The 25,830-nt window shown below is 42.1% G+C and overlaps 1 protein-coding gene across 2 annotated transcripts; it reads right to left on the reverse strand.

Annotated features, from left to right (window-relative positions):
* Window positions 1-2,865: 2,865 nt before the first annotated feature.
* On the reverse strand, window positions 2,866-25,037 carry PKM (pyruvate kinase M1/2). Of its 2 annotated transcripts, none has more exons than XM_053364319.1 (11): window positions 24,911-25,037; window positions 19,471-19,631; window positions 18,250-18,341; window positions 14,262-14,393; window positions 13,469-13,655; window positions 12,923-13,193; window positions 12,363-12,513; window positions 10,925-11,077; window positions 6,666-6,832; window positions 4,609-4,790; window positions 2,866-3,952 (listed from the first exon to the last, which is right to left on the reverse strand). In XM_053364319.1, the coding sequence occupies exons 2-11, from the start codon at window positions 19,610-19,612 to the stop codon at window positions 3,846-3,848; spliced, it is 1,584 nt and encodes a 527-aa protein (XP_053220294.1). In that variant the 5' UTR covers window positions 19,613-19,631; window positions 24,911-25,037; the 3' UTR covers window positions 2,866-3,845. The 2 variants fall into 2 exon arrangements, with proteins under 2 accessions (XP_053220294.1, XP_053220295.1); XM_053364320.1 differs by lacking the exon at window positions 6,666-6,832 and adding an exon at window positions 7,357-7,523.
* Window positions 25,038-25,830: the final 793 nt, after the last annotated feature.

Consider the following 25,830-nt stretch of genomic DNA (forward strand, 5'->3'; position numbering starts at 1 on the left):
AGGTTCCACTGTTGTTACTTCATCCCAGCCTCTCTAGGTGTGACCATAAACCTGCACAGCACCTGGGGGAACCTAGCCGGTTAGGTTTAGGTTTACACACTTCATCTTAAAGGCTAAAGAGTTCTGGAGAACACAAAAGCTTGCTCATTTTATAATAAATAATAATAATAATAATAATAATAATAATAATAATAATAATAATATCATCCTGGCTGGCCAGAAGTGGGAAAAGGTATCTCCAAGAAGCATCACATGAACACCATTTTTTCTTATCCCTATTCTGATCTAATTCCACAGCAGAGAAATCATCCTGAATGAGCTCATAGTATAAAATAAGATTACAGTAAAAAAGCAAAGGTAAAGGACCCCTGGATGGTTAAGTCCAGTCAAATCTATGGGGTGCAACGCTCATCTCTGCTGAGGAAGCCAGCATTTGACTGCAGGCAGCTTTTCCAGGTTATGTGGCCAGCAGGACTAAACAACTTCTAGTGCAACAGGACACACACAGTGATGGGAAGCCACAGCACACGGAAAGTTTACCTTCGTGCTACAGCGGTAGATCTATTTATCTACTTGTGCTGGCATGCTTTCCAACTGCTAAATTGGCAGGAGCTGGGACAAAGGAAGCTCACCCCGTAGCAGATTCGAACTGGCGACAGCACCACCTGCATTCAAGTGTCCTGCCTTAATACAACCCCTCAGCTTAGGACTGTCACCTATTCAGGTGTTGCAACTGATTAAAACAGGCACATAAAGGAGGCGGGCCATGGATCTGTTAACTTGACAAGCTTCTCAGACCATTCAAATGACTTTTGACATGACTTATGCCTTTGCAGGAGCAGTGCAGATTGTTCCTCCTATCATCAGTTTGGCTAAACAGGAGCGGCTTGATTCATAAACAAACCATCAGTCTTCCGCACAACTTGCCATTCAGCTAGGTTGCAAAAGGACAGTTCTTTGGAGTCGTTTTGTTTTCTCTAGGGGAAAAAGTTCTGTCAAGGTCACCTAACCAGTGCTTTTACCTTTGGAGTCTGATTTGATTATTCTGCATATGCTGATGCATCAGTAATTTGCCAGTTATAAGAAAAAAGTTCAGTTCTGAATCTAGGCCATCCTTTCTGAATCCAAGCCTCCTTTTGGAGGAAAATATTTACTAGGAATTCTGGAGAAAGCTCCCCCTCTAGTGGATGATTTAGTAAGTACACTCAGTGAAATACAAAAATTCCCCAACAGTGACAATGTAGTGTCTAGATCCACTGCTTCCAGCTTAACTGTAAAATGGCAGAAATTTGGTGCACTTTTAGGATTAAGGAAATTGGGGGTGGGGGGAGACTATATAAAATCTGCACCCACTAACAGTACTAGAGGCTTTGCATTCAATGCAACCAGAATTTCAGAGAAGGGCTATAGCTCAGTGGCTCAAGTTCAAACTGCAGGTAACACTCCCTTTCTGAAATCCTGGGCTTCCTAGGTTCTAAGGCAAACTAAGGCCCAGGGGCTGGATGTGGGAATCGGTGTGTTTTTACATGAGGAGAATGTGTTCTTTTATTTAAAATGCAGCTCTGGGCAATTTGTGGGGCATAGAGATTAGTGTGTTTTCTTCTTCCCAAAATATAGTCTGGCCCCCCACAAGGTCTGAGGGACAGTGGACCAGCCCCCTGCTGAAACAGTTTGCTGATTGCTCTACCAGGATCAGCATTTGGGCCTCCTTCATTTATTATAGGTAACTAGAGACAGTAAGCTTATTGAAAAAGTTCCCAGAGGCCAGTTCTTGAAGACGCTTATTTGTATGGAAAAAATAGCTCTCAAATTCAGTGCAAAAGCACTTGGTCCTAACACGGATCATGTGTTGAATGTGAAAACGCTTGTATTATGGGTGGGCAAAGGGATTGTATTAAAATTAGCACAATAACTTTATTCTCTCCCAGTAGTTTTAAAGGTGCAATTCAATAAACAGTTCACTAGCTGTACAGACTTATTTTGCTACCATGTGCATCCGCTGCTAGGCTGAGCAGACTAAAGAAAGCCCTGCTGTGCCTCTGGTCTCTTTGAGGCTTCCTCCACTGTCGCTGAAGTCCTTTTCAGTCTCCTGGGTCTCGCCACCATTTCCCATCTTGAATTTATTTCCCAGCACCAGACCTATACACAACCACACAAGAGTTGATCCATGTGTTTAGTGGGGAGATGTCTGTACAGGGGCACAAACATTTGCTAGCACTCCAACCCAATTGAAACACTAAAGAAAATTATACATTCAATTTGTACTTTCAGTGAATTTCTTCTCAATTTTTATTGGCTTCCAGACAGTTTTGACAAGCCTTTTGTGTGAAGTAGTATATAAATATAATTAACTGTTAAGGAAATACTAAGAATTATACATTTGGTACAAAGCTTTAGATCCCCTTGAAGGGAGCAGCAAAAGGCCACTGAACAGCCAGTACTCTCTAGGATATGGCAGACTAAATGTGTTCATGGAAAATGCTGCACAGGATATCAAAGCACAGCGGTGTGTGCAAAGATTTTTGTCCCCAGTAGAGGTTTGGAAACATCTGCAGCTGTTTTCAATGTCCTATTGGATTGGACAGAATAATGAGGAGCCAACCTGTGTCCCTTTATATGTTGGAACTCCAAACCCTAGTCAGTATAGCCATCATAGGATGGGAGGAGTTGTCCAAACGTGGAGGGCCACCTTTGCTGTAATGTGCATCTGTCACGAGACCTTATAATAAGCTATAATTCTCAGGCACCTTGGTGATAATCCAGATTGAAAGAACAGCAGCTATTTTTTCTAAACACCAGTGTTTCAGGGCATATGCAAGTTGAAAAGAACCATTAAACCAGAAAAACAGAATATGCACAGATAGGTATGTGAGCTCTGCTTTATTGATGTACAAAGTTGTACTCTACAACCCGATACACCTGTTACAGTAGGTAAATCATCCTGATTTATAGAGGATAGTGCTCAGGAAACACGACTCAACTTGAACACAAAACACAACACTGCAACAGGCGCACAAGCAGCTTGAGATGTGGGGAGTGCATCAGGTGAATTTTTTACTGCACTGCTCAGCCCTTTAAAGTTCCATACACAAAATATGCCGTTTTTAGTTTTTATATCAAACCTGAAGCAATCTGTACCTGAGTAGACTCTGGGAGCAAAAGAACCCTGTAGACACTCATTTCCATTGCTATTCTCTAGCTGTGCTGGCAATAAGATACAGCAACCAATTTTTAAAACCAGGTTTTATGGAACTTCAAGGGACAAGCATGTGATGTTTTCTGCCACTACCTATTGGAGTGTACAGTTAAGATATCCAAGTGATTGTGTTGTAGAGTTCCGGTTACAGTGTACCAAAAACCCCTGTATACCCAACAGGGACACAGCAAGACTAGAGATGTTACAGAAAGGAGAGCTATGTCGGTCTATGTAGATCCTAATCCGGAGTGTTTGCGTGGAGACCTGACAGTACAGAACTACAGAAAAGGGACTTGGCAGGTATTGCCACTGCATAAAATGCCTTACTAGTTGGATGAAGGCCCTCCTGTTTCTTTGGACTCCAGAGAACCGAAGAAGAAACACTGGGCAGCCCAAGTTGCCACGCTAGACAATTTTATGCTGGTTCCCAACAAATAAGGCAGGAGAGTTTGGGGAGGGGTCCTAATTATCAGAGAACTATTTCAAGTATTTCTAGACTTAGTCTCTCTTCCCCCAATTACTGCACTTGGTGGTTTTTGGCAGCCTCTATCCACTCTACGGGCAAAGACAATATTGCAAGCAATTTGCTGATCTAATGCAAGGGGAAGGTGGTGAGACAAAAGGAGGGTTGAGATTGCTGGGTCTGATTTTATGGAACTGGCACAACACGCATGGTGTTGGTATAGCCGGAACCAGGACGCCACCCAGTAAGTACTATGACTAGATCACCAGTCTTGAAGAATCCACGGGCTTTACCTGGAAAGAAAAAGAAAGCAGTGAGAAAATGGGTCCTAAAACTTATAAATTATAGAACTGCATAGCAATGGTTTTGGTAACACCTAACAACCCAAAATGACCAAGTTATTCTGAAACTAGTTAAAGTTATAATAGCTTCAACTGTAGCTTAAAATCTCATGTAAAGGTAAAGCCCCTGACCATTAGGTCCAGTTATGACCGACTCGGGGGTTGCGGTGCTCATCTCGCTTTATTGGCCGAGGGAGCCGGCGTACAGCTTCCGGGTCATGTGGCCAGCATGACTAAGCCGCTTCTGGCAAACCAGAGCAGCACATGGAAACGCCATTTACCTTCCCACCGGAGCGGTACCTATTTATCTACTTGCACTCTGACATTCTTTCAAACTGCTAGGTTGGCAGGAGCAGGGACCGAACAACGAGAGCTCACCCCTTTGCGGGGATTCGAACCACCGACCTTCTGATCGGCAAGTCCTAGGCTCTGTGGTTTAACCCACAGCGCCACCTGCGTCCCTAAAATCTCATGTAAGATTGTTCTAATACACCAAACTGTCAAATATTGGTTCAAAACTCTGGGATATTTCCAGCTGCCAGATAAAATTACTGTATGATTATTTGAAGCTTCCAGAGAGCAAAGGATACCAACATTTATTAACTTACCAACTTTCATGCCCACATTAACTCTGAGGTCAACATCCTCAGCCCAGGCGTCATGGGTTGGCTCTTTGCACAGTACGGGGAAAATACCACGGTACAGATGGGCCTGGCGTGCGGCCTGAGCATTACGGGTCACAGCAATGATGGGAGCACGTGGGCGGTACCTTGACACCAGGTGAGCAGATCTACAAAGGAGAACATGTGGCAAGTTAAATTGTAATCTCAACTAGATCACTGGGATATGCTATTTCAGTGTGTACAATGAATCCAGGTTACAAAGGAGTCAAGGCAGCTTCCAAGCAGAGACTTAATATACCAACTTTTGATGTCTACATCACACTAGTCTCTAGATTATATGGTATTATACTCCAAGTTCTGGATATATGGAAATACCCCCAGACAATATTTAGCAAGTATAATCTAGCACTGTAGCCTCCTGACAAATGCTGTTATAATAAAAAGGATGCATTTGCCTTTTCAGCACAGTAAACCAACTCGTTAAGTGAGTAGCAAACAGGAAGCTCATTCAATTCTCCAGACATTTTAGCAAAAAAATTGTGCTGTTTGCTCTCTCCTGGGTGACAAAAGCAGCAGTGAAGAAGATACTTTGGAAATTTTCTCAGTTCTTCTAAGAGCTCAGTGTGCTAAGAGATCATCATTTTGAACAGAACAGGGACCATGTAGTAAATGCTTGAAATAGAGAAGAAATATAACTAAACCACACTACTCAGAAATGGAGTAAGACGAACTATTGCTTTTACTTTTCTTTAGAAAGCTACCAAAAGGTTGTATCCCAAGATTTAAGATGTGTACATCATGGTTTCAGCAGGCCCCATATTCTCATTGCTGCACCATGACTAATAAATCTAAACAGAAAAACTGTCTTAGACCTTTTTCAGTTTGTTGCTTTACAAACTATTTGATATTCACAAATGCAAACTTACAGTATTGGAAACCTTTAAGTTGCTCAAGGAGACCTACCTAAGCAGTACTGTTAGAAGGAAAGTCTAATTTAGCTCTGGATTTTGTTTCAAGTTCAGATTTCTTCAGAAAGGTCAGGCATGAGGCTCGGAAGAACCCTTTACAAACAAGTAATAATATTAAGGGTACAGCTCAGAGCATGTCTGCACCATAGCTTAAAACCTCCACCCAATTTCAAGGAGAATCTGTGCAGAAATCTCACTGCAGCACCATCTACAATGACCTATCACAGTGTGCACTTTGTTTCCCCTTTCACACCCTATAATTACGAGAACTAAATGTCTTCCTTGAGCAACCTGGTGTTTCTGTGCAGTTGTTACTCCTTACATAATTTGGCATGAGAACTCTGCACTGATCCTAGCTTCAATTAATGTAAATATTACTGGTCTGATAAATGGCCACGTACATTTACAATATAATTCCAGTATGTTGATAAACAAAACTGAACTCAAGTGAAAGTCTCATGCTGTCTGGTTCAGTTACAGAACATTCAGGCAGCCAGGCACTGAGGAACCTTATATTTAAAGGCAAAACAGAAGCTACTTAGTATTGCACAAAGCCTTTGATCTGCACGTTGACAAGACAAGCGATTCAAGATGTGTCAAAAATATAGAAATAGTGCCAAACCCACATTAATGGGGCATACATATATTTTCCCACCCATTTTCCTTTGTGCCAGAGAAATTCTAGTACAGTAAGCCCACAACTTACAGGCTGGTTGGTTTTACATATAATTTGAGGTTTGCACTTTGATTTTGTTCTTGTTTTTACAATCTTGTTTCAGTATTAACTGTTCTCGCAGTAGAGTGAATCTGGGTGTTGCTTTTAGTTTTTCCTATAAAAGTTATTTTAAATTAATTGCTTTAAGTTATCTTGAGACTCCCTTTGGAAAGACAATATAAAAACGTTTAATGTGCATTAAGTACTCAGGTCCGGGTAAATCCAAGTAAGTAGCAATGTAACACTCCTCCACACAGACAATGAAAAATACAGTATTTGATTGAGACAGATGTTCATGTTGTGTGTTACTTAAACACGTGAAGTCCATGCGACTTCTGCCAGAACCTTCCACCTCCTACCTTCCAGACTTGGTGAGTACGATAATGGCCCCACTGCAACACTTGAAGGAAGCTTCAACAGCGCCAACAGCGGCAGCTTCAGTGGGATCCCGATTCAGCGGGGCCAGCCGTCGGAGCTCTTCAAACAATTGCCTGTGAAAGATGGCTGCCTCTGCTTCGCGAGCAATCTATAAGAGCAACACGCGTTCGGAAGACAACATTCACATCTGTCATCACTAGCGGCATGAGTGAAGGTGGGGTCTGGACTTGGCAGAGTGCTTATAGCAGCAAACCCAAATGAGCATCTAGTAATGCGATTGATGGGGAACTTCAGCCAAGAATACTGTTTGCGCACCATCAACAAAAGCAAAATTAGCACATGCTATTTGGACTGCACCCACTGGGCACACACGTTTCCCTTCTGAAGACAACATCTGCCATGTCGCCCCCACTCCATTCTGCCAAAATCGTTACACTCATCCATGCGCAACTGCCAGTCACTCTTGCTCTGCTTCTACCTACCTCAAATCCTGCTTTGATAGAAAGATGAAGGCAGACTGATGGTTTGGTTTTGGAAGAATGCCGTATGAGGAACAGGTTTTATCAAGTATAGGTTTGAAGCAGCTGTTTGCTTTTAAAACCTCTAGCCACTGTAGAATGAATTATGAGTTACCTTACAAATCCTAGGTGTGTACCTAACTCTGAACCCTACCTGCCAGACTCTGTCAAAACTATCACAGCTGGAGCTAAGCACTTAAAAGAGGCCTCCACAGCGCCTACAGCCATGGCATCAAGAGGGTCCCTGTTGTTAGCAGTGAGGCGGAAAAGTTCTTCAAACAGCTGGCGGTGATAGATTGCAGCCTCAGCCTCGCGAGCAATCTGTAGGCCAGAGTAAGAGGGAGGGAAGAAAAGAGGAGCAACATAGAAAGGAAAGAAATTCACCAGAGTGATATGATAAAAGTTAATCTGCAAGGAGAGTTAATTGCTTGTTTGTCAGTCATGCAAGATTAAAGGCAGGGTGGTGCAACTACCTGGTTTTCAAAGTTAAAATAATCACTAGAGCCGTAATTTGGACATGATACAGGCCTAATGTAAGATAACCACAGATTAGTGGTCATCAGGGAAAAGCACTTAAGCATCCTGCCTCATAATTTAAACATGTTTCTTTATTCTGTCAAGCAGAGAAAGAAGACAGAAGCCCCCGACTGTTAAGACCATGACTTCAAAGTTCTGCTTCTGCAGGTCTGAGCACTGTTAAGATTATAGAAGCAGAATCACTACATCAATTAATTGGGTCAAAGTTTATAATCCTCAGTTTTTGGTAGCTAATGCCTCTATTAAGGCACTTCTATGGTTTGACTCCAGACAGCTTCATTCTTTTACTGCACCACCCTAACCTTGAATTAGAAATAAAATCTCTCACATTTGGCAATACAAGTCTCATGTATAATCGAGTAATAGTGTTAGCTGGCAGGCAACATGTAGGATAACTGCTAATGTCCAGATTATTGGCTTATATGCTCCACAGTGGGTTCAGATGGAACTTTCTTCTTGGGATTGAAAACTGAGTGTACGATCTTATGTACACTTACTCAGGAATACCACTGAATTCAATGTGCTTTCTACCAGCATATACTGGTTTACGCCATCATTTCAATAGAGGGTGCTACATGTGTCCTTACCAGCCAGAGACTTGCATAGCGTTTTTAAAGCATGCAGACAGGTCTATGCAAGAATTATTGCATCTAGACAGTCTAGATAAGATCAGATGGAGTTAAGAGCATGGCGTATTAAGGATACTTTCCTAGGACCACCTGTGCAAGAAGTGCAGTTTATTCCCATTCAACCCCATTAGGCAGTATTAGGCATATTTTGTAGAAGAGCAGTGGGTGAACATGAAAGAAAGTACAAAGCCAGAGAACCCATCATTATTTAGATGACCAGAATCAACAGAATACTCAGTGTTGCATAGCTGCAGCATGTTACTTGGGATCTTATGCAGTGTGGCACAACAGTAAGCCCTGGTTTTCATAGATGAAATGGTAAACCCAGGTCTTCAGCAGATGGAGGCTCACATGATTGAATGCTCCTCCATACAGAAGAGAAATTCATCCCACGTAGAAAACTGGCATGTTGGTGAAAATTGTTCTAGGTACAGTCCAGGAACAGGTTTACAACCCCATCTGCAAGAACTATATCTCAGACACATACCAAGCACTAAAAACAAGGAGCAACACATCTTGAACAAGATTCTGGGTTAGCAGTTATATTAAGTTATGTTAGATGCTTTGCACAACACAAAGCTGACTGATCTTTCTTCCCCCTCCTCTTATTTCCTATTTAAAGTATCGCTTATTTTTCCCCCAGAAGGGCATCTATGTCAACATTTATATGTCCAACATAATGGGAATCAAGGAAGAAGTTTGTTTGCACTAAACTTTGATTTAAAATCCCCCAGAATACATATGAATGTCATTAGGGTAACATAAAAAGGCAAAACTGCTTTGAGAAGGCCAAGAACAACCCAATAGTAAATCCATTTCAGCGTGTACTGGCTGAATCTTGCATGGAACACTCTTACAACCTTGTTGTACATTTCTCAAATGACGTTTAAAATCTAGCTTATAATTGGGAGGGGGTTAAGTCGTAGAATTATATGCGTGCGCTCTTAAAAGTAAGGTATTCTTTACATCTATTAATTGCATGTATTAGTTTTTCAAGTAGCAGGGACAGGGTCTTGAACTTAACTTCTGATCTTTTCAATGTTCCAGGTTCAACTTCCAGGTATACCATTTTTCTTAGCTACTTCAGAAGAATGCATCAAGAACTACTAAGTCAGCCAGGGATCCTGCATGCACTAATATGGTGGTGAGCTCCATTATGGAAATTAAAGAAGAACATTTGAACTCCACAGGAAGGTTTATCTAGGCATATTGAAGACACTTTAATACGTAATTTTTGTAGCTGTTAAACAGCACTGACGAAACCCCATTTTTTCAGACAGTCATGCTTCAAGCAAATAGCAAGGTATGAGTACAATGGCAAGATACCAAAGGCCAGTAAAGTCAACCCTTTCAATGAAAGGGAGTTCAAAATGGCTAGAAATCAGGCTGCATTACAACACAACCATGCTTATCTGCCACCAGCTCACAGGAACTGGTTCCCTCAACTGCTTGACAGTATGGACCAGGTTACATAAGGATGAGTCCAAGCAAAGAGGTAGTTAGCATACTATTATGTGAGAGTTGTTCGGAGTAAGCTAGCTAACCTGAACTGCAGCTCTCAAACTAGTAGGTTATCAAGGCTGTAATTCACAGCAGACCGTCAACACAATCAGTACTTTAATTCTGGCACGAAGTGCCATGTTGTCAATGAGAAACTGGAGAATTCCAAAAGCAGAGCAGAGAGTTTTCTGGCAGTTTAAACATGTAAAAAGTGTCAGTCATGCACTTAAAAAAATAAAATAAACGCTGTTCCAAGGGCACAACCGTTGTGCATAAAACAACTGTGCCAACCCCAAAGGTAAATAACAGAGTGTGAATCAGATGTTCTTTTCCCTCCAGGATGAAATTGGGAGTGGGTCTTGGGCTCACACTCTTTCCCCCATGCCACTTACAGAACTTAAAATATAGACTGGTCCCCAATTCACAAGTTCTCTTACCTATGAGGAGTGAAACGGAGAACATACTCCAGGCCCACTCCTGATTTGTCTCGGCTTTGATTTAATATTTGTATTCTGCTTTTCCAACAACAAATGTTGAACTCAAAGCAGCTCACAACAATCACAGTAGCATTAAAAAAACAAGCATTGCAATCACTATAATATCTAACACAACAGCATATAAATAAATCAAACAACAAATTCATCAAAACAATACAATTCAATAATTGGAATCCCAGATACAGTATCTGAAATTGTCTCAAAATATAATATATACTAAGTTGGACAATTTCAGACACTTAAGGCTGTCAAAACTAATCACTACAGTTCAGAATTTGTTCCACTTGCCTTTGCATAAAAAGTTTTATACTTGCAGCCAGTGCAAGAAAGCACTTTGTGTTTCACTGCCATTAAAGAAGTCTATGGCAGCCTGAGGGACCTATGGCATATAGCAAGCTTTAGTGAGAAAACAGCCACATGTCATATATAACACATTAAGCTAGCCACCAGACCTGGATGGTATTTGAGCAAATGGGAAATTGGATAACAGGGAATAAGCTGTGCTAATATTTCTAGGTATACAGGTACTGTCTTTTAACATTGAATGGTTATCACTCACAAGATGCTGCATCTGGACAGCCTCCAGAGGGTAGTCTCCTTTGGCAGTCTCTCCAGAAAGCATGATACAGTCAGCTCCATCCAGGACAGCGTTAGCTACATCACTCCCTTCTGCACGTGTTGGCCGTGGTTTCTTAATCATGCTCTCCAACATCTAATGAGACAAGGTGAAGTTCATAGGTTTCACTGCAAGATAATCATCTTATTTACATAAAACTTGAAATGCTTTGTTTCTGTACTGTTCATCAAGGCAGAATCCTTGGTAACCATGCCAACATTATAAGGTTAAAGACATGTTAAGAAACTAAAAGTACTGTATTTTTCGCCCCATAGGGCGCACCAGCCCATAGGGCGCACCTAGGTTTTTTTTGGGGGGGGGGGAATAAAGAAAAAAAATTATTTCTCCCTCAGGCGCGGGGCTGGGGCAGGGGAAGCCTGAGCTTCCCCCAACCCCAGCCCCCAGAACAGGCTGCTATCCGCAAGCCGTGGGAGACCAGCACGACTTTGCGCCAGGCTCCCACGGCTTGCGGAGAGCTGCCCGAAGCCCAGAGCACGCTTCTCAGAGCACGCCCCGGGCTTCGGGATGCAGGCAGCTCTCCGCAAGGCCTTGGGAGACCGGCGGGAACTCCCGCAGGCTCCCAAGGCTTGCAGATAGCTTCCTGAAGCCTGGAGAGCGAGAGGGGTTGGTACGCACCGACCCCTCTCGCTCTCCAGGCTTCAGCGATAGCCTGCATTCGCCCCATAGGACACACACACATTTCCCCTTCATTTTTGGAGGGGGAAAAGTGCGTCCTATAGGGCGAAAAATACAGTAGCTGCAATCTTATTTGCACAATGAAGAACAAACTCCTTGAGACTTGCTTCCAATGAAAGCACCACAGGAACATGCTTTCTTGCTTGCAATTATTTCCGTATCCAAACTCACATTAGTTCGTAGTATTCATATACACTCTATAAAAGAACAATTTCTATGATGTTTAATCACAGAATGTTCTGTAACAAAAATGCAAACCTATCAAATCTCAATTCTGCTTGCTTAAGGACTTGTCAAAATGATGTGTTATGTTTCCTAAACCACGCATTTAAGTTTTTTTCAACTAACTTGTTCAAAACCAGCAGGGGAAAACAATGGTGAACTATGTAATTTATTTAGTACTTGTAACTACTCCAATTACTATAGCCTCCATTTTTAAACCATTTTTACAACTAGACTGTTGCAGTACCCGTAAGAATTCTGATTAAGATTTTCAAGAAGCTTTCTTCAAACAGTGTTGGATCCAATCAGAGATGTGGAATCGACCTCAGCATTTTAGACTAACATTTTCCATGTTTACTGATTGCGACAGAAGGTATCATTTAATAGCAAAAAATAATTCAGCTTTCACATAGCCATATGTGTAGGAAGGACAGGCCTTCAGAGTCAACTTTTCTTCGAGTACCTGAGTAGCACAGATGATTGGCTTGCCAGCCCTGTTGCATCGACCAATCATCATTTTCTGGGCAAGGAAGACTTTTTCAGCAGGAATCTCAATACCAAGATCACCACGGGCTACCATGATGCCATCACTAGCTTCCATGATCTCATCAAACCTTAAATGCACAAAAGACAAAATTATTTCTTGTGAAAGTGATACTGAATGCGGGTGCAAGGGGTCATAGTCAAATTGCTTATCTACCTTATATGGAGTTTTCAGAATACTGTAGCACACCAAAACCACACATTGTCCCAGATATCAAGAGAAAGAAGTCACTGACAAGCCCACTTCCGGAGAATTATCTGCCACCTTGTATTTGAGCACACAAGGAGGGTGCTTCTAAGCGCTGAATTTCACAATCTGCATCCTTCACAGTGTACTGTCAACATTCAACAGCAAGTACAGAGCTACTGACCCATTTTAGGAGGTGCAACCTGGCATGTAGCTCACTTTTCAAGAAACATATCTACTCCAAGAAAAGTCACATGTCAAATGGGTTGTTACAAATTTAATAACCAACTTACCTACGTACACCCTCATGGTTTTCTATCTTGCTAATGATCTTGATATTCTTTCCCTTTTCTCCCAGCACCTTCCTGACAGCATGAACATCGGCTGCCTTTCGGATGAAGGAAGCAAACACCATGTCTACATCCTGCTCCACACCAAATTTTAGATCCTGGATGTCCTTCTCAGAAACAGCAGGAAGGTCTACTGCAGCACCTGGCAGATTTACACCTTTCTTGCTGCCTAGTAGCCCACCATTTTCAACTTCAGTGATGACAAAATCAGCACCTGCACAGAGTTCCAAGAATCAGCATTATAACTCAAAATAAGCTCATTTCCACAATAATTATCCCTTTGTGTCCACAATAATTGTGCCCAATTTCTTTCCTAATCTGTCAAGATGCAGACACCTGGTTTCTTTGTATCAGTTTCTAATATGCTGAAAGCAATTACGTTTATGCAGTTTCTAAATACCACACTGTTATAGCAAGTAGCATCACCACATAAATATGTATTCCTATTTAAGGTATGGCCACAATAACAGGAATGCCTTCCGAACACACCTTTCTCCTTAACTTTCAGGGAAATGAGTCCATCATCCACATAGATCTTGCTGCCAACATCAACAACTTTGGTGAGATTTTTGTAGTCCACCCAAAGTGTGTTCTCATCGCACTTCTCCATAAAGGCATTGTCCAGGGTCATTTTCAAAGTTGCACCTTTTTTGAGCTCCACTTCTGCTGTACCACTCTGGAAGGACAAACAACTGTTACTGGCATTGCCAGAGGATATCCCCTTCCCTCAGAACTAAGCCATCCTGACTGCTGCCACAGTCAAAATGCAACAAGTGCAGCAGAAAGGCTAACCCTACTAGGATAACCCTATAATTCCCTCAATTTTCAACGATAATCTCAGAACAAGTACTGAAACCAGGCATTGTACATCTGGAAGCGGAAACATGAAGCTAAAGGGCAGAAAACGATCCTCAATTAAGTTTCCCTTCTTCCACCAAGACTTAGGTAGATTGAATGCCCTCTGGCAGATGACTCTAGTTGGATTTGTGGGGAAGACTACATCCTGGCCTGATTTAGAATGAACAACTTTGTGTTCTAAATACAGTTGTGTTATGGTTTTAGACGGGTCAGAAATGAACTGTTCTATTCTCCTTTGACTACCAGTGTTTTATTGGTACCCCTGACTACAGATCCTTGCATGGAGCAGCAGACTGCACAATACTATAAGAAACTGCAGCGTTGTCATCTGGGAGTCTATTACTGATGTTTATTGGAAGGGAGTGATCTTATCCCCGTTACAATGAGCAATAAGACAAAGAACAAAACAGTGTGACACACTTACCCCCTTGATGAGTCCAGTGCGAATTTCAGGTCCCTTAGTATCCAGTGCAACAGCAACAGGTCTGTACGAAATAGGATCAGAAGCAAAGCTCTCGGTAGCTTCTCGAACGTTCTTGATTGTTCCTGCATGGTACTAATACAGAAGATACAAGGGTTACAGAACAGAAATAATCACTTACCTTGACACAGAGCTGTCTGCCTTAGGTCTGGCTAACTAGATGCAATGGACACTACAATTTGTTTTGCCTGGGCTCTGTCTAGAAGCTGGACAATTGTATATATTCTTTATTAATACATCCTATAACTTTTACTGCCATCTTGTCAAATATGATGAAGAACAGTTTCTAGCACAGGCAAATATGGCCTAAGACTTCCACATTTTATTTTGAAAACTTAACACAATATAGGAGATTCTCAACTTTTACAAGTGTTACATTCCAGGGATAGTGCATAAACCAAAACTGTGTATAGTCAAAACACATTGGATTTAAAGGCAGGTGGGACTGACAAAGTCTTTCCCCCTTTCCATTTTTTACCCTTAAGTTGCTAAGTGCTTAAAAGCTGAATGCACACAAGTTAAAATGCAAGTTGCGAGTTACAAACTCAGTTTGTTTCATCCATTGCTCAATGACAGCAATGTATATCAGAGACAGATACAGCCAACTGCAAATGAAGTTAGGTGTATGCTGGTCTGTGACTGTAATAAAGATCTGACTGATTGAAGTTAGGTGGTAACCAAGTTCTCATCTTCATCTAGCACCAGAATTATCAGTTCCACAGGGCTCTGCTGAAAAGAGCCTTCACCTCTAGTCAAAGTCAGATTAGCTGAATCCTCACTAACAGATAGGTTTCACTTCACAGATTAGCCTATGAAAACTGTTTGCTTATCTTGATCAAACAGCAATAGAAGACAGGCAAAGTTTGCAATCAAGGTTATGTAAACTTTTACTGTTACAGCTATTAAAAGAAGAAAGCAGCAAGGTACCATGCCATGCCAAATATTAAGTTTCTGCAGGAATAAACAGGAGAAGTGGCTAACTAGCTCATTTGATCACCATACAGAACAGCAGTTTAACTAATCAACATTAACACAGGTTCAGAAATTAAGTGCTGTAATTGCATTAACAGTGGGACATTAGGATCCCAGGTGAAACTTTAGTAAGAAGACAGTACAGTGGTACCTCGGGTTAAGTACTTAATTCATTCCAGAGGTCCGTTCTTAACCTGAAACTGTTCTTAACCTGAAGCACCACTTTAGCTAATGGGGCCTCCTGCTGCTGCCACGACACTGGAGCACGATTTCTGTTCTCATCCTGAAGCAAAGTTCTTAACCTGAAGCACTATTTCTGGGTTAGCGGAGTCTGTAACCTGAAGCGTATGTAACCTGAAGCATATGTAACCCAAGGTACCACTGTAGTGTGTTTGCTCCTGAACCCAGTTTTCAGCTACCACTGCCGAGTAGCTCTTTGAAAGCAAAGAGTTCAAGAGACCAGTTGCAGTTCAGCTGCATATGTTCTTGGAGGATGCTGATTATTTAGACCCATTACACTCTGGGTTCAGATCAGGTTTGGGGACTAAATCTCTCTGTTGCCAGATGGGTGCCTTTCATGAAAGGGAGTAGGATCTGCTACTCTTGCTTGCTTCTCACAGCAGCTTTTGATACCATCAACCATGGCATCCTCCACAACAGTCTCCATTGCTTGGGAACCACTGTGTTAGCTGAAGGGCTGATGTCAGAGAGCATTTGGTGATTGTTTCTGACTCCCAGACAGTAGTCCTGTGGGCTGCCACAGTGAACCATCTTGTCCCCAAGATTCTTTAATATCTATATAAAGAGAGTGTGAGCAGACATTAGGTGATTTGGAGCATGGTACCATCAATATGCTGATGATAGCCAGCCTTATTTCTGTTAATAGGTACTCAAGATAAGGGAACTCCTTCCTCCACTTTTGTTATTGGAAATCTAAGTGGCCTCAGCAGTGGCGTAGCGTGGGTTGTCAGCACCCGGGGCAAGGGAAGTAATTTGTGCCCCCTAACCCGTGGATTTGTGCCCCCTAACCCCCAGGTGTTGCGCCCGGTGCGGCCGGCCCCCCCTGCACCCCCCACGCTACGCCACTGGGCCTCAGTGGTTAGGAGCACTTTTTTGCAGCTTTAGGTCATGTGACAACTACAACTGTTGCTGGAACAGAATAGCCTAGTTACAGGGACACATGCACTGATAACCTAGAGACTGGATTATTGCAATACACTCCAAGGTGGGGCTGCCTCCAAGGCTGGTATGGAAGCTGCATGGTACAAAATGCAGCAGCTAGATTACCAAGTGAAGCATCCTACCATGCACATGTAACATTTGTGCTAGAGATTGCACTGACCATCACCCTACTAGGAAGCAAAGTCTAAGGTTTTGTCATTAATTCATAAAACCCTAAACTACTTAAGACAGACCAGGCAATCTGAAAGAACACCTTCTCCCGTATAGACCTGCTCATTCACCAAGAACTTGAGAAGTGAACCTATTGGGTCAGTCTTGCAGAATTTTGAGGTGCAAGGCAGCCTTCTCCAAAGGGGCCCACTTTGTGAAATGGTTCTCCCACTTAAGATATGGCACACACCTACTGTGGTGAGCTTCCATACCCATTTTATTTTAAAATGAAGACTGGTATAGAAATTTAATAATACCAGCACCAATATGACTTATGCGCACATACTGCAGTAGTGTGTGCGAGCTTAAAAATGATCACTTGTAATTCATCACATACAGTAGTTTCTAAAATAATAAAACAGTCTAGGAGTGTTGATGTATTTTATGCACATTCAGCATGATGCCTTTCAAAGAAAAGACCAATAGAAGAGGCCAAAACATTTTTTTTAGCTAACATAACTTTGCAAGCTGCTGCCCAGATTGCAGCTTGACCTTTCAAAGAGTTAACAGCAGGCAGCCCAAAGGCATTCAGGTGGCCTTTAAGGAAAGTTGCAGTTGGGAATGGGAGCCTGAGAGCCTCCCATCCTGTAGCAATAGTGAGAAGGCTGCTTTATTTATAGAAGGGGGGTTGCCTTCTACTACAAGTTACTTGCAAGTCTTGTGACCTTAAGCACTCTGCTTTTAAAGTGCCAAAATCCCATCAACATAATTCTATTCCCAAATCTTACTTTGCAAGCCTTGCAGACATGCTGTATCTTACCCAACTGGCAACTCCATTTCAGTCATATCTAACTGGCTCCCTGCAGATCTCGTAATTTTGCAGGGAAATAACTAGAACATATACTAAAAAGTAATGCTGGTTAAATTTTCTTAATATAGGTACTGCTATAACCTTAATAAAGGAGCAGCAGCTTCAAATGACTCTGTACCTGAGCAGACCCCATGAACCAGAGCATAGCAGTTTCATTTAACCACTCCTAACAGGAGGAGATGTTTGTGGCTACAAGGGTGAACATGTTTCAAGATCTTGTTTGGAAGTCAGGCATGCATCAGCAGTATCTGGTAACAGAGGAGTGACCTTTAACAGGTGAACTTTCAGTGAATACTGAAATGGACACGCTGTACTTGTAACAGGCATCTTTTTTTGAGATCCAGCCTCTGACATTTGCTCTGTCTCCAAAGTCTGCACAGTGGCTGCATGGACACGGTTCCATATTCAAGATGGCCACGATCTTCTTGGAGAAACTATTTTGTTAACTCATTTCATCATTTTGCTTTCCAGTTACATGCGGTTTTAACTGTTCATTTAAGGTTTGCACTACCACATTTATCTGAAAGTTGAAGACCAACAAGGAAATGTATTTTACCAGCTTTTTAACAAGGACTCAGTAGCACTTTTAGATATACAAACCTCTTAGCATCCATATTTGTTTGAATGCTTGGTTTAAAGTGTGTGTGGAGAAATGAGGCCTCAAGTCTTTAGCCCCAAGGTAAAACATAGGATTGATCTAATGAGAACAGTTCTTTCTCAAGTGAGTGCAATATTTGCCCTCAAATCTGCTCTTACCTCATGGGTTCCATGAGAGAAGTTGAGACGAGCAACATTCATTCCAGATTTAATCATTTCTTTTAGCATTTCCACTGACCGAGAAGCCGGGCCTAGAGATTTGAAAATGAAGTTTCTTTAGCATATGCCAGTTAATAGTTACAAGTCTACGGGTGGTATTCAACTAAGTCATACTTAGAGCAGATCCACTGAAATCATTGCTAACAGTGTATTAGTCCAGATAACTGTCCAGAGCTACTTAAGACGACTATTCTACTACTTTACGCCTTTGTCTTCTTGTCTGCAAAATAACTAAGCTATTAGTAAACAATAATAGGCTAGAAATGCACATTTTAAGTCTTAAAAACATTTTTAAAAACCTATGTTTGGCCTTCTAGCTGGTATAACATGAAGAGGGGCACATAGCCAAAATGAACAAGTTTATTGAGAAAGCCTCTCAACTATTAAAATATTCATAGCAGCCATAAAATGTTTATTATTTGTTCTTTGCTCCCCTTGGCTCCTTTGGGAGGAAGAGTGGGATATAAATGTAATAAGTAAGTTGTCCACAGCATACAGGGTTTTACTTCCTTAATCTTGTGCAGGGCAAAGGTGAGGCTGTTCAAACACAGCCAAGTACCTGACTAACTCCCATCTTCTAGTTTGCTAGCTACATTCATTACTTTTTCACTTCTCACTAATACTGCTAGACGAAATACACATAAATTATCTATCGGAAAATATGCTCGTTTTTATAGCAGCGGTTATTCTGGTTGTTGTTACTTGCCTTCCATACATATCTTGAGATTATGTACAAAATATCATAAAAACAACTAATATGAAGATCTATTTGTACAGTGGTACCTCAGGTTACAGATGCTTCAGGTTATGCAATTTCGGGTTGCGCACCGCTCCCAGAAGTACCGTAACGTTTTACTTCCGGGTTTTCGGCGCTTGCACAGACACACTACATCACGCTTTGCGCATGCACAGAAGCGCCAAATCGCAACCCGCAGTGCGTAGACGTGGTGCTGCAGGTTGAGAACGTGCTTCCCGCACGGATCATGTTTGCAACCTGAGGTTCCACTGTATTCCAATACTTATCTGAAAGCTTCTTTCAAAACTTTACTCAGGTAGGCAATTGACTTAGCTGATATGTAGAGTAGGCTAGTAAAAACCGTAAGATGGCAGAGCAAATAGTGTTCAAATTTTATGTTAAATTTGTGGTTGAACTCCACTTACCAATTGTGCAGATAATGCCAGTGTTTCTTGCAGTGATTGGGGGAGAGTCAATGTCCAGACGGCACAAGTGTTCCAGGAATGTGTCGGCCATAGCAGCATGCAACTGCTGGGTCTGGATGAAAGCATCGTGTTGTTTCGACATGGCTGCTGAGATTTGGTATCTAAAAAAAGAAATAAAGGAAATACATCTGCTTGACCTTGCAGCAATCAACTGAACATGTTTCCCATTTAATACATTCCTGGGATGTAGCCATGCAGAAGAGATTCGTACATGATAGGTTGAAGCCCTTCATTGCAAATTGATTAACTCCAAGGAAAAGATTTCAGTCCATGCTCAGATTGGCAAAAGAGACAGACTGCCATGAAGGAACAGGCTGAGGTCTGTCCCAGCCAGCAAATCAACTTACTCCTATGCAGTTTTGATTGTATATAAACCACACATATGCACAGAATTGCATTAACCAAGGAGGGAGCAACTTGAGTGTTTGCTGCTCCTTTTTCTAATAAAAGGGGTACATTATTGCATACACTTATTTAACTAATGTTTAGGAACTGCCAAACATATAACGGATTAATCTAAATAGAAGTTTAAAACTAACCCAGTAAACCTGAACTAAATAGACTTACACTTAATACTGCACTTTGACAGCCAGCCTATATAAGCAACTTGCAACTTACACACATTTAACTTGTGTGCATAGCTAGCTAGCTAAAAAAAATAAGGCAGGCATCCAGGAAAAAAGACCTACCACTGAACTCAATGTGTTTTGACTATACAAGATGTTGGCTTCACATGCTATCCCTGGAACAAATGGTTGTCACTAGCAATGTGTTCTCAATATTGTGCTCAACAAGCTACAATGCAAGCACTTCTGATTTATACTAATTACTCTCAAAGAGTAAAACCTTTTCCCCTTTTTGCTGTACAGTTATTCCCAGCAGCTTTAGGCTATGTGCATTAGCTCCACCCTTTCTGGTTAGGACCTCTGTAGTACGTGCAGCTTCCCTCGTAGTCAGAGCTTTAACTCATCCGATTCAGATTCAGCTTATTGCAAGCATCATTCTCCCTTCTCATCCCTCACCTTCCCTTTGAATAAGCCAATTCTCAGAGGAAATACAAGCTCTAGCCTCAGTGAAGATGCTGACTCACTTTCAAATTAACAGAAGTATGCTGGGGGGGGGGGGAGAGAGAGACAGGAAATAGCTGCTGCAGTGATGCAGACCAATGTCTTCCCAGCACAGGAAGATTCTTATGCAACCAGGTTCATATTTATACAACCTTTTGCAAATATCTATTTAAGTATTATTTAAATGGCACTCTTTCAGCTTAAGCTTGCCCCAACTCTTTACTAAATTAGTCTAGCTTAGCATTTTTCTTATGGGGTAAACTATCATCCAGTTTCTGGGGAGGCCACCCCCTACTCCAATGACATCTCTTTGTAGGTCCGTAAAGACAGTTTACATTGGGCTTCAAAAAACTTTGGCACAACACTGCAATGGGAAACAGTATTAAGAAACTTGGGACTCTTACTCTCTATTTACTGCTACATTTGGTACTGCTCCACTTTTTCAATACATGACACAAAACTAATGAATTGTTTTTTACATCTTTTTTTTTCCTTTTCTCATCTTATTTTACCTTGTGCCCTTTTAATTTTATACTTTTAATTTTTCAATAAAGAAATATAAAAGTTTGCACCTTCCCATACATTAGTAAACATATTATGCTGGCCTAACTACAAAACCATTATATAATATTTGAGGGTAGAACAAGCATCCCTCTGAAAATTAGGAAGGTGGTCCTAGTACAGTATGTTTACTAAATCCAGACATTAAAGCAGTCATTTGTACAAGGAATGTAACATGCTGCCTATCAATTACAATGTATGTTACAATTAGACATAAGGTAAGTTATAAAAACAATAAAGACTTTAACAGTAATCTCCTGAATCCACATTTTCTTTTCTTGCCAAGTAGGAGGAGACTATTGTTTTAAAGTGAACAGGATAATCAAATCAATGTATCCAAGAAATTTGACAGCTACGTATTGGAATTTGCCTAGACCTCAAAAAATTATATGCCACTCCAGAGATATATGTCACCCCAACTCATAATCGGGCTTTTAAACACTCTTCATTATTGCAGACTGAGGTGACCCCCCCATCACATCTATCACCTAATTTAGAGAATCTAATTCTTAAATTCTTATCACATTTTATCTACCAAAAACTTAGTGGAATAAGCAGTATATAAATGCTTCCCTATAATCTGTACAAGACAGTAGCCTGACTGCGTTAGCATATTCCAATAGTTTTTTTGGAAATGTACCAATGCCAAAACACCAAACGCACACTTCAAGTTACCCCAAATATCATTTTAAATACTCTGATCCAACCAGGTTATCTGTAGTCTACAACTCTTAAGGTGATGGATTTCAATTTAGTGCAGATCAATTTTAAATAGAGGATCACATGGGCCCTCAACACAAAACAGAACAAATGAACAAGCAGGCAGGGCAATATAATCTAATATAACCTCACAAACAAAGAAAGGCTTATTTATGTGATAAGCTTTAAACCTAAGTATATTGTGAGCTGTTAGTGAGAACAGATAAGACTGGGATATCCCAGGGCAAGTGGTTTAAAACATTTTAGCCCCATGCTATTCTTTTTGCAAAAAGGTGGATCATCACTATTTTAAGAACACATGCACTATTCACTAAAATATGTCTTTAAAATATGCCTTTATCTAATCTCTATCAACTTCCAACATAATTTTTAAACTACCGCTTCACTAGGATGTGCTGCTTTAATAATCCTTCATTTTCAGAAAGGAAAGACTACTTTGCTGACCAAGTGAAATGAATGAATTTATTCCCAGTCAAAAGTGTAAGCACTCAGCTAAATTTAGACACATTGGTTGGGCCCTCACTGGCTGCATCATTTGTCTGAAGCTTTCTTGCGCACAGAGACAGTAGTGGTGATAGGCTATTACTACAGTCTCATTCAAATCCTACGTGCTAGAAGTCACAGAATACTGCAGCAAGCCAACAGCACCATGGAAAAGCTGAGTTCTTAATATGTCTGATTAAACATCTATAGACACATTTGAATAAAACAAATATAAACAAATATAAAGCTACTGTCATTAATTCTGTTCCCTGAAAAGCTAAGCTGATTCCATATATGAGCATTTCCAGTTTAAGTCATTTCCTGGTTGAAAAGATTTGCACCAACTACATGTGTTCCAACTGGCCTTGGCAATGTAAGATGACTCAGCTACAGAGATTTCAAATAAATTATAGCCAAATAAAAGGGCTATGGCACCCTATTTTGCATGCCAAAGCTTCTCCCCTCTGAAACATCTGCTTGTGGACATGTTTGTACATGATGGCAACAAATGTCAAGGGAAAGCTGCTACGGGTTAGACACAGGTTTGTACTACTTTATGATACAGAGAGAATATGTTAAACTGAAATAAATGGTTGTCCCTAGCTGTTTTATCTAAATGTATTTCCAGCAGGCAGGCAGAATTGAAATAAGAAGCAACAACTTAAGCTGGTTACTTAAATTTCCATTAACTGTGCTAATCGCTCAGTCATTTCCTTCTACCAGTAAATGGAAATTACATCACATCTGTAGAAAAAAGCCCAAGGGTTGAGCAGTTGAGCAGCTAGTAATGACTCCTCCCCTTCTAAATTTTCATGTCTCAGAAAAATGGGAAGCAATCTCATTTCACATCAAGATTTGGAGATACTGCTTCGAAGCACCACCAAACCTCCACCTGAAGCATGGCTACTAAACAAATGAATACTTGCTGTTAGTAGCCAATTTGTGGACCCCTGTACAGAATACCATATAAAGAACCTATTTCTGGTGTGGCAGCAGTACTGTGACTACTGGACAGCTTCCTACCCTGTTATGGTTCAGACAACCTTACCTATGTTAAACAGTTTCTCTACAACTTCTGTGTCTATTATTGTTTTCATTCAGCACTATTCCTATTCTGAGAAATATTGATCACAAGCTGCAATTATTGATTCCCCACCAAACCAGTATGAAGGTGAAACTTGCTTCCAGATTAAAAAAACCTGATATGCTATGGTTCCTTAGTTATGCCTCTTCCAAAAACCACCCCAATATTGTCACAAAAGCAACAATAGGTGCAGGCAACCACACTGATAGAATCTCTTCGTATTTGTTCCTACTCCCGAGAGCGTGAAATGTTTGGCCTGCACAGAGCTGCTGCAATAGCCAAGGTCACCCTAGAGAAACGCCTCATGGTAGACTGTGCTCCCAAGGAAATCTTGTCTTCTCTGCACTCACTCTAAGGCATGCGGGAGTTAAAATACCACCTTAGGCAACTAGAGAAAAGCATCCTTACTGGAGAAGGTCAGAATAAGGCTGCAAATGCTACGCATGCTTTTTTTTTTATGAGTAAGCACCATGGGGTGTTGGTCCTTCTCAAGGGTTGATCCATTTTAAAACATTGGTAACTCGGGTCCATTAATTTCAATGGACCTATTCTGCATACCTGTGATTTAGCGGCGTTTACCTCGCGCATAAACCTGCGTGGTACTGGGGTTAGATCCGGGAGGAAAGCAAAGAAATCGTAAATTCTGATTGCCTTATCGGTGCGACCCGATAACGCTCATGAAACCAGGCCCTTCGCAATATGATAGCCCGGCCACAATTGGCACGCGGGTGAAACTCGATACCTCCCGCTTCCACCAGCAGAGAGGGAGGCTGCTGGCGCGCGCGGGGGGGGGGGAATTGCTCAAGGATGCGCAGAGGCGGCTTTCAGGGAGGAGGGGGAGAGAAAGAGAGCGTGGAAAAAGAACGAGGAAGTAAATCAGAGGAGGTGGGAAGAGCGTGAAGATGGAGATGGAGGAAGCCATGATGGGCACCTCGAAAAGTGCGCTCCCGCGTGCGCAGCACACCCCCCCCCACGTGCGTGCTTCCTGACCCTCTCTTCTCTCTCCCCCCCCTCCGAGTTTCTATGGAGACGGGAAGGGGGGCCCTTTATGCCTCGCAAACCTGGGCGCCTCAGGAGCTCCCCCTCATTTCCTGGGGTTTCCTCCAGACAGTTAGGCCGCGTGCCAGGCCGTTACCTAACCGCCCTCAGCCCCGCGCCCTCAGGGGGGGTGTGAGGAGAAGGCTCCCCATACGCTCCCAAGCCCAATAATGCTTTTCTTTTTGGGGAAGTATATATTATACGGCTTTAGGTTTTTTTATTTTAAAAAAAACCACGTTAAATTGCCTTGAGTGAGGTGGCTCTAAAGATGGAGAATATGTCGTAGGTGAATAAAAGCGGGGCAGAGAAAGAAGTGAGGCGCTGGGGAGAAGTTAGAGAGGCAGGGCTCTTCCTCACGCCTCTGCAGGAGCTACGTGCAGCGGCTGATGGATAACCCGCCCCGCCCTACCCATCTCACCAGCCTTACCTGCCCGGCTATCAAACGTCAGTCACCTCGGAGAGTCTCGACCTCTCTGAGCAGCCGAGCTGCCGGTAACGGCGGTTAAGGTAGTTGTGGGCAAGGGCACATCACCGCCCCCAAGATCCTTCCGCCACTCGTCAGTCCTCCTTCGCCCTCCAATCCCGCGTAAGGATTCCGTAGTAGGCGGGACACCTGGACTTATTTTTTTCGCCGTTTGGCGGACTCATAAGATGCAGCGTAGCTGGAATCGGCCGACAAGAGAAAGTAACGGACCAATGGGGTAACGGCCAGCCGTCGGGCACGCGGGCCCTGAATGACAACGGCAGCGGCTGTTAAAGGGGATGAAGCGACTCTTAAAGGGGACGTGATAAAGGCCTGCCGTGGGAGTTGCCTCCGAGGAAAAACACGAGCCAGATTGTCGTGCTGCAGCCCATCAATTATATACAGTGGTACCTCGGGTTACATACACTTCAGGTTACAGACTCCACTAACCCAAAAATAGTGCTTCAGGTTAAGAACTTTGCTTCAGGGTGAGAACAGAGATCGTGCTCCGGCGGCACGGCGGCAGCGGGAGGCCCCATTAGCTAAAGTGGTGCTTCAGGTTAAGAACAGTTTCAGGTTAAGAACAGCCTCCGGAACGAATTAAGTACTTAACCCGAGGTACCACTGTAGTTACTTCAGTTGCTGGCACCTCGCTTTTCTTTGTAAATATAATTTCAAACGGGGTGGGGTGGGGTGGAGAAGACCTGTGTGGAGTACCCGATAATTAGATGCAATCAAGGATAAAGTTGTTGTTGTTTAGTCGTGTCCGACTCTTCATGGCCCCCTGGACCAGAGCACGCCAGGCACTCCTGTCCTCCACTGCCTCCCGCAGTTTGCTCAAACTCATGTTTGTAGCTTCTAGAACGCTGTCCAGCCATCTTGTC

The sequence above is a fragment of the Podarcis raffonei genome, chromosome 14 (genome assembly GCF_027172205.1).
Source record: "Podarcis raffonei isolate rPodRaf1 chromosome 14, rPodRaf1.pri, whole genome shotgun sequence".
NCBI classification, from domain to species: domain Eukaryota; kingdom Metazoa; phylum Chordata; class Lepidosauria; order Squamata; family Lacertidae; genus Podarcis; species Podarcis raffonei.

Coding starts and splice junctions, on each gene's coding strand:
- PKM (XM_053364319.1), bottom strand. CDS start 19,612: ATGTCGAAACAACACGATGCTTTCATCCAGACCCAGCAGTTGCATGCT. Junction 13,656..14,261: donor GCACTGGACTCATCAAGGGG/GTAAGTGTGTCA, acceptor TTGTCCTTCCAG/AGTGGTACAGCAGAAGTGGA. Junction 4,791..6,665: donor GTACTCACCAAGTCTGGAAG/GTAGGAGGTGGA, acceptor TCTCCTTTGTAG/ATCTGCTCACCTGGTGTCAA.